This window comes from Drosophila subobscura, chromosome J (genome assembly GCF_008121235.1).
Source record: "Drosophila subobscura isolate 14011-0131.10 chromosome J, UCBerk_Dsub_1.0, whole genome shotgun sequence".
NCBI lineage: Eukaryota > Metazoa > Arthropoda > Insecta > Diptera > Drosophilidae > Drosophila > Drosophila subobscura.
The window spans coordinates 18,599,276-18,616,218 of record NC_048532.1 but is presented as its reverse complement, the minus strand read 5'-3'; the positions used below and the strand labels follow the sequence as shown (position 1 = coordinate 18,616,218).

Below are 16,943 nucleotides of genomic sequence, written 5' to 3'. Positions count from 1 at the left end.
TGGATTTTCATTATTTAAGTTTCCCCCCTTAAAACTCTTTCTCTCTTGCAACTTGCACTCTTTCGAGGGTATCTGCCAGTCGATCATTTCGGTATACTTAATCCATCAGCTCTTTGTTGTTTTATTCATGTATCGCACAACGTGGGAACTTTTAATTGTGTTGTCCATCGGATTCCAATACCAGGAATTCTTGTCCACTTTTCTCCCTCTCTTTCTTTGCAACAACAAGCAAAAGAACGAGGAACGAGGTGGAGGAAAAGATGCTTGAAAATGCAAAAAGGATATTTAGTATGCTCCTCTGGCAGGGCAAATATCAAAGATTTATTTGTGTGTGTCTGATGAAAAAAGAAAGTAAAACCAGAACCGTTTTAGGCTTCACTTCACATTCTTATGAAAATTGAGAGGGAGGTTGAAACCCAAAGCAAATGTTATGCCACCCAAAAACAAAAAAAAGGGTCCAAAGGGGTGACAGTGGGATGGGGGTGGCGGTGGGTTACGACCCTTATAAACATGTCAATCACAAGTAAATTGTAGCAGATTTAATGGGCCCATCGGCCTGTCCAACGGAATGCGGGGATGGACAGAGAAATTCCAGCGAAAGCTTGCGAGAAATGCAAATGGCGGGTTGTGGGTGGCAGATAGATTTCCCGCCTTTCCATTTCACTGCTTAAAAGGAATCTATGGGGCCTGGTGGGGGATACTTGGACTAGGCCTAGGTCCGCGATGGATTGTTTAATGAAACTTTAAGTGCGTGCCCGTCCAGTGAGGCACGTACCCGAGAAAGGAAGGGCAGGGCAGAGAGAAGAGTGCGAGCGTGGCAGGATGGGGAGTGAAGGACTACTGCCTGCACTCAATTGCAGCATGGCCAACCACAAAATGGCGTCGAAAGCACTTCCGCTCGAGTTAAAAACAAAAAGTCATGCAAGAAGCAGCGAGTAGCAGCAAGCAGTAGAACTACCAGCATCATCATCGTACGTGAAATGTAGCCTGACTTGTTTTTTTAATAACAGCCGAAACCCCACACTGCCCAGAATCCACTGCACCAGCCCCTAACCCCTCCACCCCTGAGCGCTTTAGCGGCTATTAGAAAATTGCGAAAATTGCGCACACGTTTTCGCACACACCAGACCAGAGTGAGAGTGAGTGAGAGAGAGAGAGAGAGACGACGTTGCATGCCCCCGGGCAATCGAGTGCAGTTTGTGGCCTCAGATTTATTGCAGACTCGCAGTCCCGTTCGAATTTTAAACAGTTTTTCGTTAAGTTTGGTTTATTAAGCCTTGTGCCACACGAGTCAGAGCAGGCAGGAGGCGGACGAGAGGAGGCATCGCTGCATAATTCATCTTGTTTAAGGGTTTTCCACCATTTCATTTTCCACACTGAGAGAGTGAGAGTCCTGAGATCCTTGTGGCTCGTTTTAAATCATTTGGCTGGCTGGCTGCTCGTAGCCGTAGTTTTTGGCCATTTTATGGGCGAAGCAATAGGTGTGGCCGTTGATGTTTATTGGATGGATAAATGGAATACTCGTAGTTGTGCTTGCCTAACATCTCCTAGTCCTACTTCTAGTCCTAGCTCTAGTTTTTGTGGGTAATTTTGATATTTATGGCTGGTTTCGCGTCTCTGGGTAAAATCGAGAGTTGAAGATTTAGTTTTATGATGGCGAATGTTTAGATGGGTTTATGCTTCGCTTATTGGTTTCGAAAGGGATGAAGTTAGAAAGTTTTTTGGGCTACTTGCTTAATAATATCACAGAAAACAAAAATAATTTGGTAGAAAATTTAGGCAAATAATTTTAAAATTATATGCTGAAGAAACATGTTCCAAATTTCCCCAAAATGTTGAAGTTTTCCTTTAAATCTTGAGTATTTTTGCACATTTAAATAAAGCTGGAATTTCCCCTGCCCTGAGCGCCTTTAATGCCTTAATTAAATAAATAATTTTTCCCCTTAAAAGTTCACGTAAAAGCTGCACAGACGCCTTCATCTTTGAGGCTCAACTTTTCATATCAAAATTCAAACAAAATTAAAGCTCAAATTTCCGCAAAAACTTCAATTAATAAGCTTTAGGAAGGGAAACAAAACACCCCACAAGAAACATCAAATTTGCTCTCAAAATGCTGCATTTCCTTGAAAACTTTAAGAAACATCACACCAAAAAAAAGGCAAAAGTCCAAAATGTTGCTGAAATTGGAGGCGAATATGCGTTGAGTTAACCCTTGGCACCATGCCCAAGCCCAAGTCCCTTCCTCTCTGCGGAAAAGCATCTTTTAAGTGCTCGTTCCATGCCCGACCCCAAAACCCACTTTAATTTGGCAAAAATTTAGGCATATGCCGTCAAAGCTTTATGGTTTCACCTTCAAAATTGCCGAAAAATGAACGGAATGAAAGGAAACCCTGCGGCGTCTCTGATTACACGAAAACACAACCACACACACACACGCGGAGGGAGAATGTATGCCACGTGTGCGTATGTGGCAGGAGCAGCAGCAGCGGCAGCACCTCTATAAAATGGCAAAATCGATAGTGTTGCCAGAACAAAAAAAAAAACTCAAGCAGAAACAGAAATTCGGCGGGGGAAAGTGCCTGCCATTTGGTAACATTAATTGATTGAGTTTCCGAGGCGCAACGAACTGAGAAGACAAAGGCGAAAAGTTTCTCTGGGTGCGCATAAATATTAATATGACAGCGAAATTATGCGTGGCACAAACAAATGTTTAAAATTCAAACAAGGCCGCCCCCCTCATCCCTCCTGCCGTTTGTCCCAAAACAAAAGCCATTCAAGGACACAGCAGGAAGGCGGCCTGAAAGTAACAACAAGGACAACGACAAGTGTTTAAATTAATAAGTATGACGGAAGGACTTGCCATTTGCCGAAACCCTCTCTCCCTCTCAACCAATTTTCATGCTGCTTTTCGTTGCCAGGCCTAAAAGCAGGCTGCGAAAAATTGTATGCGGCTGCGGGAAAATTAATTTTCATTGAAGCTGAGCAGCGCCAGTCCCATTCCTGGCCACTACTCTGCGACAACTTTTCCCCGACAATTGTTTAGAATTTCGAGGCGCATTTCATTTGCATTCATTTACTAATTACGCGGGAATATGAATTCAATGATTAAGTTGAAAACTATTTCTAATATTTATATTAATAAATATTCGATGGCAGAAAGGACTTACGAAGGACTTACACTTGCCGCTGCTTAACTTTTCGTGCACGAGCAAATCTACGGGAATCAATGGATGGATGGCACTGCTGATAGCGCTAATTGTTCTAATGCGCTCAAGCGCTAAGCTGCTTAAAATTGCTCAGAAATTGCAGGAAATTACCAGAGGCAGGAGCAAAGAACACACGCACAGAGGGAGGGGGGAGAACGTGTAGCTAGAACTTGTGCCTGACTCTGCTTGGGCAACCTCTGGCTTTGACACCCATCACTGGGGAGGAAAGGTTGATAAATACCTGACAAAATTGCGATGATATTGGCCGAAAAGATTGCAAAAAGGGGGGGAGATTGAAAGCTATTGGATGTAGGGATTGGTAGATGGATAAAAATATGATTATTTCACAGAATATGGGGGAGAGTACGTAATGATTAAAGCTACCAAAAAGGTACAAAAGTTACAACTAAAAAATAATCAAAAATTAATCAATTAATATCCAAAAAGGCAGTAAATATTATGTACAATTTAGCATTAACTTGCATTCAACTAAGACTAATAAATAAGTTTATTTTCCTTAAGAAAGGCACCGACAACAAAGAACCAAATCAATAATCTTTATGCCATGTACGCTATCGAAATGACTGGCGATAAATACAATCCAAGAAAAAGTGCAAAAGATTATGCCTAATAGGGGCTTATAGATAGGGACTGTAATCTGGAGCACTTGCACTTTCCTCAGTAATCTTTTTTTTGTTTGCAAATCGCACAAACATTCGATCCACCCACGCTGCACAGCAACGCAACTCGCAAAAAGAAATACCAGAAATATCTTAATCGTACCTACATTTATGAGTGGAATTTGTAACGCTACTTCAGAGTTTGCTGCTGGCATGGAATATCTTTTTTGCCAGCAACGACTGCTCCTTGGACCAGCTATTGAGTGTAGGCGGCGGTCGATGGCGAATGAGAAAGGGCACAATATATTGAGCGCACTTTTCGGGCTCATTGAGATGCACATGATGGGTGCCCTGCACTTCGTGGAACTCAAAATTTGGATTATTGGCAGTCAGAATAGATAAGGCCTCGCTGGGCCCGACAAACGGCGAATCGGAGGCCTTGATGACGAGGTAGGGATTCGTTTCGATGCGACGCGCCATCTCCGCAAAGAGTCCGTTATCGAGGTAGGCGTGGTTTATGAACTTTATCCGCCCATCCCGTGAAAAGTAATACTTTCCGGGATACAGCCGAGACCGGGTCACCTGGCGGTGCAGCATGTGGTGGGCCACCTCCTGGCGCACCGAGTTGAAGCTGCCCTTGGCCAGGGCACTGCACATCTTCTGCAGCGTGTAGGCGGGCGGTTCGCGGCTGCAGCCTCCCACCAGTCGCTCGTCCTCACCCAAATGCTTCTCCATGTTGTGTGCGGCTAGCCGCAGATTGTTGCCCTCCGGCTGCCTGCACTCGGATATTAGAATGTCCAGCGATATGACCATGTCCACAGCATGCGGCGCCAGGGCCGCAAAGACAAACATCAGAATGGCGCCCATGGAGTGGCCCAACAGGGAGACCTTTTGCCAGCCATATTCCTTCATTACGCGCGGAATGATGTCGACATAATCATCGACGCTGTAGTGCATGCCAGGCTGCAGGTGGCAGGACCTGCCGTGGCCCGGCAGATCGATGCACAGGATGCCCAAATAGTCGGGCAGCAGGGGCAGCAGTCGGTCAAAGGTTCCCAAATTGTCCTGCCAGCCGTGAATGGCCAGAATGGGTCGTTCCGTTCGATTGCCATACCAGCGACCCGATATGTGACCCCATGGCACGGGAATTTTCACCGCTTTGAACTGCAAAAACCATGGAAAAATGTTGGAAACTTTTCTACTTTTTGGGCATTATGAAACGACTCACATCATCCAGCGATAGAGTGCCCATCCTGCTCATAAACTATACTGCTGGTGTCTGTCTTATCTGCAGTATTACCTCTGTGAAAATTTAAATTTGCTTATTTTTAGCTTTTGTTTTCTATTTTGGGCGACCGTTCGCTCAAAGGTCTATGCACAGACTGAGTCGGTGATCGGTCTGCGACGTTCATTTTGGGGAAACAAACAGCAGCAACCGAAAGCCGGTGAAATCTGGAATCGTTGCGAGACCTTAGAAGCCGCCCAAAATGTGCGAGAGAGCGAGAGGGATAGAGCTGCCTACTACCATGTCTTATCTCCTGCGCATATAAACTCTTTTTTGTACATTTTGGGGTTTTTCATAGTGTTCCAGCAGTGATGCGGTGGGTCGTAAAGACGCTGGCTAAAGGTGTTACAATTACAAAACAAATTACAATTACCATTTGGGAAATAACTGTTACTGGGCAGCGGGAACGGTAGAGAGAGCGCGAGAGAAGATAAGAGCTGCTGAAACGAAGAAGGCGCAGAAGAAAGAGAACCGAAAGAACGGTCGCTGCAGTGGGTAAGCTAAAGCGATAAACAAAGTTTGGGTACAGTGGGCAGTGCAATTAGTGAACGACTACAAAAGTTTTTAAAAGTAAACAAATTGCTGAATTGTGTTGGATGGATAAATGGAGATGGGAAATAGTAAAATCCTGATTATTCGTATTAAGTCATAGAGCAGGAACTTGTATTAATTTATGGTCAAAATGTATTCATTTATTGTCATAATCCCTTTCATACAAAGGATGATCAACTTAACTTTTATTTTTGATTTTTTAAATTTTATTTATTTTTTTCATTTTTAAAATACAAATGAAAATATAACTCCTTTTTTTATGTTTATTAAAATACCACAAGTATCTTCTATAAATAAAAATGATTTCTTCTTATTTCTACTGAAAAAATCAAAAAAATCAACAATAAATAATATTCGTAACATTTTAAATAATAAATTTGGAAATAATTCTAGGACGGAAATTCTTATAGAACAGTTGAAACCATATAAATCGGTGAATTGAATGACAAGGATTAGAGGAAGGTGTAGTTAAGGTATAAAAACAGAGATTAGAATACATTTGTATGCTGGTGTCACGGGAGCCTCACTTCCTCCCAACAGAGGCAGCGTCAGAGCCACTGTCTTATCTGTAGCATACCTACAAAAAACCGAGCTCGACTATTTTTAGCTTACACTTTTATATTTATTTATATATGCGCACAGATCTCAGCACGGAAATAACTCAAAACAGTACAAATCTTTTGCTATAATTAAATGTAATACAAATTTATTTGTGGCACTTTAAGCGCTAGTTTATCTCACAGTTTGCTTCTCTGTTTGCTCTGCTTGCTCCTGGCAAAGAACTGCTCCTGGGCGCGTCGGCGCTCCTTGGAGCTGAGCTGCGCCTCTTTGCCGGCCAGCGACCAGCTGGTCAAGTTGGGTGGACGATGGTGTCTGATAAAGGGCACAATGTGCTTGGCGCACTCCTCGGCATTATGCAGATGCGCATGATGGGTGCCCTCCACTACGTGGAACTCAAAGTGTGGATTGTTTTGGCGCAAAATGGACATGGGCTCGTCACAGTGGGGTCCCACAAAGGGCGACTCGGAACCCTTGAGGATGAGATAGGGCTTTCGCTTGATGCGTCTCGCCAACTCCGCTGCGAAGCCATCGTCCATGTACATGTGGTAGTAGTACTTGACACGTGCATCCCGCGAGAAGTAGAATCGGTCCGGGTAGAGCTGCGACTTGGCCACCTGGCGATAGAGCAGGTGCTGCGCATCCTTCGGTGGCACCGAGTTGTAGCTGCCTTTTGCGAGTACTTTGCGAAGTTCGGGCAGCGTGTAGGCGGGCGGTTCGCGCATGTTGCCCACCGCCTGGCGCTCATCCTCCACCAGATGCTTCTCCAAAAAACTGCGAAAATTACCCACGTCCTTTCCTCTGGGATCGGAGGGCAGCGGTCGCAGTATGTCCAGCGAAATGATCATGTCCACAGTGTGGGGTGCGAGGGCCGCGTAGACAAACGCAATGATGCCGCCCAAAGAGTGGCCCATCAGCGAGACCTTCTGCCAGCCGTATTCCTTCATCACACGTGGAATAATGAACACGTAATCGTGTACAGAGTAGTGAAGTCCTGGCAGCAGGCGGGACGATCTTCCATGTCCTGGCAGATCGATGCACAGCAATCCCACGCAGTCGGGCAGCAGCGGTATCAGTCGGTCAAAGGTTCCCAAATTGTCCAGCCAGCCATGAATCGCTAGGATCGGTCGTTCCGTGCGATTGCCATGCCAGCGGCCTGAAATGTGACCCCAGGGCACGGGAATTTTCACCTCCTCATACTGCAAGAGAGAAACGGGTTTTAGTTTTATGTTGGATAGTGTAAATTCGATCGATGCCGGCATTTAGCTGCTGCCTTTTGTTCTGCTGACTCACATCTGTCAGCGACAAAGTGCCCATCGCGACCGTCGGCCTATTGAACTTTGAACGGCGGGGTAACTTTTATGCTTGATCCGATTCGAATTGCGGCGGCGGCGGAACCACAGTATTATCTGTAGTATCTCGACTAAGTAAACGTTGAGTGTGTGATTAGTGTTTTCCGCCTTCAAGCATTTCTCTTTGCGTTCTTACAACCCAATAGGCCGAACAGCTGTGCGTGGAATGAAACGGCAGACAGTTGCTGCAGCAGACATAATGCCAAAGAGAGCGCCGCTCAAGAGAGTAATCAAGCTCTGTCCACGAAGAGTACGCATAGGTGCCAGCGTGCGTGTGTGAGAGAGATGTTGAGTGGGAGAGCAAGCGGCACTAAAGCTTTTTTCATGCTCTCGCTCTTCGCACGTTTGCTTCAACGCATTTTTACTTTGTTTTTTGTTTATTTCAAAGAATTTTGCGCTGCCTTCACATGTGTTTTGAATTGATCTTCCATTGTAAACACTGTTTTCGTTTTTTGTGGCTTTATTTTACACTAATTTGTTGCATAGCAAATTATTTTCAAGCCTGAAACACTTTAAGTTGCTGCCAGTCGGAAGTTTGAGAGAAAACTGTGCTCCAAATCGAGCTTTAGCAAGATCGTGCGAAGAGCGTGAAAAGCTTTGGCGTAGAGGTTTCGAAAGCTTTCATTTAATTGAACCATGAATACCCTTTCAAGTTACTGCAATCAGCCTGGAATCAATCTGGCACCCATCTGAAATCATTTCTGTATAAAGTATTGCCATCACTCAGTCAGCGGCTGAGCTTCTACTTTTCATATTTCTGCTATTTTTTTGCCATATGGCATGGCTTGCATTTCTTTCCCTCTGGGTGCAATCATCCAATTTGCCTTTCCGAGGTGGGCCCGTAGTCCGCTGCAGAGTCAATAAACTGCCGAGAGATTTGGGGAATGTGTCGATTACTACGTGACTCTCGCAACGAGTTGTGCCGTTGCACACCGATACGCTGGAATGACCATGACTCGCCCCGTGTGGTGTCCTTTCAAACTGCATTGAGCACGTGCCACTGCTCTCGGCGCTCTCCTTTTTCGATGGTTCGTTCCGCCAGGCGAAGTAAAGCAAATTGTGGTTGCATGCAGCTTAAATGGGGATTGGGAAAGGGGCAAACTTTAAGCTGCTCCTGCTGCCAGATCGATTACTTAACGATGTCCCAGGCCCTTTCTCGTGTAATCCTTAAGCTGTAGCCGACTCCTCGGAAGTCCCTTTGCCAGCTGTCAACCAATGTGCGGGGATTACCTTCCGCTGTCTTTATCCTTGACTAACTCATAACTCTAGATTCCCATCAACCCCAACCTTTGGGAGCACCCTAATTTGGCTCTCTGTGCTTTAAGGGCTTTCTGTGTGTGCATTTCCCTGTGCATTTCCATGCTCGTGTGCAGCCATGATTTATCTTTAATTTATGTTTGAGTAATTTATCATGTCTGTATGTCTTTTGGGGTCACCAAGGCAAGAGCCTTCTCCTTGTGCAGTCACAGAGAGGCAGAGCGAGAGCTGCTTTCCTTTTCCTGCCCTGGCAAAATGCTATGCAAATTGTCTTGAGCATTCCCCAAAGTGAAAGTGCCATTTCCCAGGCACACATACAGAGAGAGAGAGAGAGAGAGAGAGAGAGAGAGTCTTTGGCCTTGAATCCATAATTTGCTTGTCAACGGCAGCCGCTCGTGGCGCGGTTGCTGCCACTGCCGCTGCTGTTGCTGCTGTTGCTGCTGTTACCCCCACCAAAAATTGTGCGCACATAATTGAGTTCAAGCATTTGGAAGCCAATTATGATTTCCACATTTTCACCCAGTTTTCGCCTGGCGCGCCTTTCCACGCGCTTTTTTGTGCTCCTCCCTCCCTTTGACGGCCTTTTCTTGATGTGTCCTTCCCTTTTGCCAGGCACTGGCTTGATGTGTCGTGTCCTTCCCTTGGCCGCCTTTGCCTTTGCCTTTTCCTTTTGTGCTTTTGCTTTTACTTTTGCTCTTTTCACATCTCAATCAAGTGGGTGGTGGGCTGTCTTGCTCCTTGTCCCCTTGAGGTCGTGAATTGAACTTTAGCTTCTGCTGCGTAACTCCAGCTGCCACTGGGCCCGCTTTAAACTCGAGCCACGACCGTCTTTAAGCTTCAGTTTCAGGTAGTTGTCCTGATGCCTGTTCCTGCCACTTCCTCTTATCATTCCGTTGCTCCTTTAATTGCTTCTGCCACTTAACATATGCAAATTGAATTTAATTCTTTTTCCCTTTAACCAGCTTGCCTTAAGTGGCAGGGTGGCTCCGTGTCCTTGCCTCACCTTTAGTTTGATAAATATTTATGATTGCCAATGATAGCTTGAACAAAGGCAAAAAGGGTTGCCCGTGTTCGTGTGTGTGTGCCTCCTAGGTGAACCCTTCATTCCATCATTCCACTCCTGGAAGAAGAGCGGCAAAAGCAAAGAACAATAAACAATACTGTGGCAGGCACTCAACGCAACGGAACTCAACGCATGGACTCTGACGAAGCTCTCAAGCTGTCAGGAAGGATTGGATGGGGATGGGGATGGGGATGGGGATGGCTCGGGCTAAGTGTGTGCCGCATTGCCCTAAAGAAGCTTGCAGCTTGAGCCGGGGCTCAGGCCAACAAAAGATACCGCCGGAAGTCTCGAGCTGATACGCCATGCAACTCTAACCTTCAGCAGCTGCAAAAAAAAAGAAGAAAATAACAGAGGGAAAACAGCCAGTGGAAAACCCCGGGAAATGGTTGTGGAAAACTTTGCCACTACTCCTGGGTCACACACCCACCCACTCCCCTGGCTATTATTCTTTATGTGTTGCTATTTTTTGGCCGGATTCTCAGTCGGGTAGCAAAGTGCGAGAGAGATTTAAGCGCGAACAATGGCTGCAGGAAGGGCGGGCAGAAGAAAAAACAACCAAACGAAACTGAAGAAGAAGAATGTGGCAGGAATATGTGGAATTGCATTAAGAAATCATTTTCATTGTGTGCGTTGGGGGAGGCGCTTCTTTCCACCTCTAATTCAAGCATTTGCTCGTTGCATTTTTCCCACCAGTCCGTGTGTGTATGTGGTGTGTGTGTGTGTGTGTGCGGTCTTTTGGCCGCAATGCTTTAACTAATGAATTTGACTTTTATATAAGGTATGGTCCCCCTCCTGCAGCTGCTCCTCCACCCGCTCCTGCTCCCTGCTGCTGTGTGCATTTAATTGTATTTCTTCTAATTATACGAAGCGGCAGCAGCCACATTTGCATTTGAATACATTTGCATACACTCGTACGAGTACTCTACTAACGTGGCCAACACACACACAGACACACATGTGAATACATGTGCATACAATTCGTACTTTTGCATATTACAATTAGAAATTCCAGAAAATTACGAATGTAAACCCCGAGCATTTGTGTTGTTGCCATGAAAATTTGATGCTGCAGCCAACGCCCAGCCTCCAGCCTCCAGCCCAGCCTCCTGTTTTTTTCCGCAGCCTTGTACTTCTTTTAATTGAAGGTGAGGGTTTCCCCCATAAACTTTAGAAATTGGATTAGGCAAATGAGGGAAGAGCTGGTGGCAACAAGGTGGAAGCTGGAAAAGGTGGAACTTTAGAGGTGAAATGTGTGTGGAAAATAAAAGAGTGAACGATTATCTTCTGCCAGAGAAAAAGCGAAGGCAGGAGGGGAAGTGTGCGTGCAATTTATAGAGTTTTAGCCTTGGGCGAAGACCTTTTTGGTGACCAAAAAAAAACGTGCTTATTGGCGAGTCTCAAATCGAGTGGCGATTACTGCCTGCATTTAATTTTTGGATTCTAAACACTAAATTACATTTACCCGTTGCTCTATCTTAATTTTCACTAATTAATATTACAATTAAATTATTAATCTATTATCCAATATATCTATTTTCTCTAGTATAAATTGATTTGCATTTAATGTGTGCAATTTGACATTAATTTTGGAAATGGAACTAAATTATAGCCACCCAATAAACGTGCAGGCAAACAAATGATTGTTTTGCCTGCACATATTTCCATTTGGTTCCGCTTCAGGAGTTCATTAATCCCAAATGATTTCCAGTCTCACGCCTCCCACAGCCACCACAACTGGCCAAATGATTTATGAAATCTCCAATGCCCAAACCACTGCCACTCCCACCCCTTGCTCTCACTCTCTCTCTCTCTCTCTCTCGAAAGCACTTTGATATACTTGGATAATGCAATTGGCTTGGTTGATATTTGGTTAATCAAGTGTCCACCTCAAGCGCTGAGCTCTCCGGCAGTCCGGCCGGCAGGCAATCGGCAATCGAGCCGGACACGTGCCACAAGAGCTCCCAGTGCGAAGCCAATAAATTAATTAGCCACAAAATTTATGATTATTGCCCCAAATGATTTCCGCTTTTTCTTTTGCCAACTTTTGTTTCCTTTTTTTGATTTTTGGTTTTGTTTTGGCAGCTCATAAATAATTCCCTATAATTTATGCTCTGTCATTGTTTATAAATTTGCCTAATGGCAGGAAGGCGTGGCATTTGTCAGGCCATATGAAGGCGCTTGTTTGTTTGCCAGCCCCAAAATCGAAAACTCAATTGCCTGGCACTCAATTTGCAATGGAAGGAAAAAGGCAGCTATGAGCAGGGGGGAAAGGAAAGGTACAGCAGACTGCGATTTCATAATTCAAATTCCTTCGATTTATGGTGGAGGCGAGGCCAGAACTGGTGAAATTCCCCAGGGGCAGGCAGGGTTTATATCTGCTGTTGCCTGCACCCCTCCGCACTGCTCTCTTGGCAATCGTAATTTACGATTTACAGGCCAGGCGCCCCCAAAAACGCACTTCACTTGTGCGTAATGCCAAGACAATTGTGTGCACAAACTGCAAAAGGATTCTCTAGGGCAGGAGCAGCCACAACGCCACTACTACTACATTCTCGTATCGTATCCAATAACCCCAACCCCCCCTCAGCAAGTGCATTGCTGTTGGCTGCATATCGGATCTTGGCTGGTCATAAATTTCCCTTTTTCTGGTTAACAACTGCTGCTGTTGCTGGCCCAAAAATCCCACTTTAGCAGTGTTCCGTTTCGTTTTCATTTTTGCTGCCCCCAAAGGCAAAACCCTCCGGGGGAGAGGGCTGCTCCCTGGCCACAGATTGAGAGAGAATTGGATTCTCTTCCGTGCATTTTGTAATTGGAGATTGCAGCTTGCAACACACACAGAAAAAAAAGTTTGCCATTTCAAAAAAAAGTTTACAATTTGATTCAGTTTGCAGTTGTTTCTGTATTTGTATCTGTATCTACGTTTATCTGTGCGAATGTTTATCAGAATTGGCCCGGTAAAACTTTGACTATTTTTGTCCAATAATTGAACTCTGTAAAATGTCACAAAAATACACAGACACACACACACACGTACAAGTGAGCTTCTAATTACACGTACAATCTGTCATTTGTCGATTGTCTTTTTGGCATGAAATTTTGAGGCTAGACAAACCAGAGGACGAGCTGCCATAAATCTATTGATGGCCTGCGGAGGTTAAAGATATGCCCTGTGTGTGTGTGTGGCATACGTAGGAAAAGCCACTCCACCTGCACAGATTTTTCCCACCCCTACTCACAGTTTTTCCTACTCATAGTTGCAGTTTTTGGCTTCTTAACTTCTGTAGGCAAGTTTTATAATTAAAAACAAATTCGCATGAATGCAATTTGCATGAAATTCAATTAAAGTTGTTATCTCTGGGCATCAGTAACTGCAGCGTAATAGGGTTTCAGCCTGCACACAGCCAGTGCAGAGAAGAGCAAATTAATCATACGCACTGGCGTGCAATCAAGATGAAATCTAAGCCTGTGACAAGCAGAAGATAAGTTCACCCACAAAATATGATTGGAATGGCCAGAGGAGCAGCCCTAAAAGGAAGAGTAGCTCTTTCTGTGGGAAATTCTGTACCCTACCCAAAGAGTTTTCCGAATAAATGAATGACTGAACAGCGCCGCAAGTATTTTTGCAACGAACGTGCCACAGTAGCAGTAAAGCAGAAAAAAAGTTGCACGTACTGCAGTTGTGCATCCTCCTCAGCTGTTCAGCAGTGCAGCTGTGCAGCTCCTCGTTTGTTTGTGTTTGCATTTGCATTTACTTTTCTTGCACTTTTTGGCTTCCACTTGCAGTCCTTCTGCACTGGCTCTGCTCTCCACTCTCTTCTGCATTCCCTACACTCCTCCGCTGTGTTTGCCAATGGCGATGGCCGTGTAATTTCTCTCAAAAACATCAACATCAAGAAGGAAGTAAAGAACTTTGGCTTGTTTCTCCGTCCGCTCTCTTTTTTTTGCATTCAAGTGCTCGTTCATTCGTTTCGTTGGTTCGTTGATTCGTTTATTCGTTGGTTTATTTCGGTATCAATGTAAATTTTAATTTGTTTGGCAAATATTTTCTTACACGAGTGGAACAGAATGGGAATGAGCGCCAGGGAGAGGCACGAGTATTTGCTACGCTAATTTGGCTGGAAAAGATGTGTTCGTGAAGTGAGTTTTGGCAACTGAAGTATACAGAAATAAACAGGGAAAAGAAGGGTATATGAGGAAGACGAGCTACTATTTTAAGACAGACTTTCCCCGCACAATATGTATGTACATAAATTCCTCGTTACACTTCCGCTCCTTCGGGATATTTTTGCCTGTTTGATATTAAATTTTGCGCTTTTGATGTTCAACGAAAAGTTTTCCGAGGTAACCGCAAAGCAAAATGCTCTTGCTACACCTCCCACATACAAAAAATTCCTGAACTTCTGCTAAAAGAAGAGGCAAAAAGTTAGTCACTTTTTATTGTCGGCAAAACATTTAAGTGGAGAAACGAGAATGTAAAGTTCCGGTTGTGGCAACTTGATCAGAACGAACTAAGTAAGTGGCAAGACATTTGCACGCATGCCACAACCAGTTCCCCTGTCCTCTTTCTGGCTTGTCAGTCAGTTGGTTGGGTACGTTCCGTTTCCTCGCAAGTTCCCCCCGCCTGACAGGCAGCAATTTTTTCAATTTGTGTGTAATTCTTACTTAGGCAGCGGCGACGCCTTGTGCTCGTACTCGTGTGAGCTCCTCGCTGCTTGGCGACAGTTTCCTAAAGTGACGTTGACAGGCAGAGCAGGTCGTCCCCGTCACACAGATGTCTGCTGCTGCTGCTGCTGCTACTGTCAGCCACGTGTGAAGGGAGCCCTAGTTATCCCCCTGTCCAAGGGTTTTGTGTTGCCCAAAGTCTAGAGTCTAGACCATGCTGTGAAGCACTTTTCGTTCTACAAAAGTTTCATTTGTCGTCTGCCAGGCATTCAGTACATATATGTACTCGTACATATATTTTTTATACACTTTCAATTCATTAAACTTTAAATTTAAAGTGACATTGTGATGAAAGAGATATTCCCGAGTACGAGTAAATTTCCATATTTTTTGTGTTGTGCTGACAAAAAACTTAAATGAGCATTGTTCCTATCGCCATCTCTTTTGGCATTATTGTTCCGGGCGCTATAAAATAAATAAAATTGAAATTTTATGCAAATCACTGGAAAATGTCGTTGCTGTTGTCGTTGTTGTTGTTGTTCGGCATGTGAAGCGGCAAAGCCGAATGACAACGTTAATGTTTCGGGGCCAACGGGAAGGAGAGAGAGCCAGCCGAAAGGAATATGTTCGAAATGAGACAAGAAGTTAATTTGCGGAATCGCATTGGGAATGGATCCTTTGGGGGGGTGGACGTGGTAGTCCTGGGAAGCCATTTCAATTTGTTGAACAGATTTTTTTTGTTTTTGGCGCAAAAGTTTTATGGCATTTTTTTGCGCTCTTTTCTTTTAGAAATTGCAAAACTCTTTTTGCGGGGGATTAAACTTTTTTTGTTTGGCGGCTGGTAATGAAAAGTCAAAGGATCTAACAAGGAGTACATCTATTTGAAGTGCTATTGAAAACGTTTCTAGAAGCTAAGAATCTTTTTTTTATTATTCATAATAATTTAAGGATTATAAAAAAATTATAACTTTCGTTGCAGTTTTTTCTGCTCTACATTTTGACACTTTTCGAGACTGTCTGTAAATATAATTTTATTTCCCCCAAGAATTGTTCCAAATTTGCACTTGAATGTTCATTTCCGGCCAAGAAAATTGTCGTATTCTTGGCCGGGATTTCCGTGCCCAGCTTCCAACTTAAGTTTTAATGCCAAATGCGCTGTGGCACCCCACACACAGACACACAGCCACAGAGGGAAGGCTCTGTTGCAACTTGAGTGGCAGATGAATCCCAAAGCCAAATAGAACCCTGGCTCAGCAAATGTCCATCCATTCGACTTATTACATAATTAATAATTAGAACAGAACACAGAGAACGCTGGATGAGAGAGAGAGAGAGAGTGAGAGGCCGGGGAAAGTATTTTAATAACCCATCACATCACATGCCCCACTCAAGTTTCCAATGCTGCTGCCACAGTGAGGCGAGTGGCAGAGGGAGAGTGAGGCAAGTGGATGGCAACTCAAATCAATGTGCGAAACGTGCTAATTGCGGCAGCTGTGCAAATGTGTGCCTGGGCCGGCCATTTGATAGTTGACCATCATTTTGATGGCTCAAATGGTTGATAGAGGGGCAGGGTCAGGATATCTTTAATGTGTGCCGAAGCCGCAAAAGAGAGAAAGAGAGGGAGAGCAGGAGCTGGAGGAGCTGGAGCAGAGCACATGGAAAAAATACTAATTGCCAAAGAGCAATGCCATGAAAGTGAGCTTGAAGGAAGGAGAAAACTTTTGCATAAATGGCTGCCCGAAACCTCAAACTACTCAAGAGGATGTCTATGTGTGTGTGTGTGTGGGACAGAGGAGTTGTGTAAGGGAGCGGGGGAAAGTGTGGGTAAGAGTGCGTGTGAGAGTGCGTCGTAAAAAATGGCAGCAGAAGAGAGCACTCATAGCCCGCCGTAACACGTAATGAGATACTTCAAAATGATGTTATTGCTTTATTTATGGCGCTGCATAAAAAAGACAAAAAACCTAAAACATGAGACGAAGCAGCAGAAGCAGAAGGTGCAGTAGTAGCTGGCATAGATTTTTGTTACCGCTGTGTGTGTGTTTTTTTTTTGGGTGCGTATAACCTCTTTTTATGCTCACGTGGATGGCCATGTAGTTTCGTTCGCACTTTTACAGCTGTTTTGTTTCGTTTATTAAGTTTCGTGTGTGACAGACGCACACCTCTACAGCGACATTGTGTGGTGGTGTGTGCATAAATCTTATCTTTGGGCAAATAAAACCCTGCAGCCTGTCGTCATCGCAGTCACTCGCTCAGTCACTTCCCCGCTGGCTTACTGTTTGCTACCTGCCTGCTGTCTTATTGTTGTTTGTGTCTCCTCTTCTGCTCTCCTTCCGCTGCTCCGTGGTGATCCAAGGAGAGCTTTGTGTTGAGGTGATGCAGCGCTGTGTG

The 16,943-nt window shown here is 44.6% G+C and overlaps 2 protein-coding genes across 2 annotated transcripts; both read right to left on the bottom strand.

Annotated features, from left to right (window-relative positions):
- Positions 1-3,902: 3,902 nt before the first annotated feature.
- On the bottom strand, positions 3,903-5,213 carry LOC117893125 (serine hydrolase-like protein). Its single transcript, XM_034799574.1, has 2 exons — positions 5,055-5,213; positions 3,903-4,990 (listed from the first exon to the last, which is right to left on the bottom strand). Exons 1-2 carry the CDS (start codon positions 5,085-5,087, stop codon positions 4,022-4,024), a joined length of 1,002 nt encoding a protein of 333 aa, XP_034655465.1. The 5' UTR covers positions 5,088-5,213; the 3' UTR covers positions 3,903-4,021.
- Positions 5,214-6,078: 865 nt separating this feature from the next.
- On the bottom strand, positions 6,079-8,097 carry LOC117893124 (probable serine hydrolase). Its single transcript, XM_034799573.1, has 2 exons — positions 7,515-8,097; positions 6,079-7,420 (listed from the first exon to the last, which is right to left on the bottom strand). The coding sequence occupies exons 1-2, from the start codon at positions 7,536-7,538 to the stop codon at positions 6,401-6,403; spliced, it is 1,044 nt and encodes a 347-aa protein (XP_034655464.1). The 5' UTR covers positions 7,539-8,097; the 3' UTR covers positions 6,079-6,400.
- Positions 8,098-16,943: the final 8,846 nt, after the last annotated feature.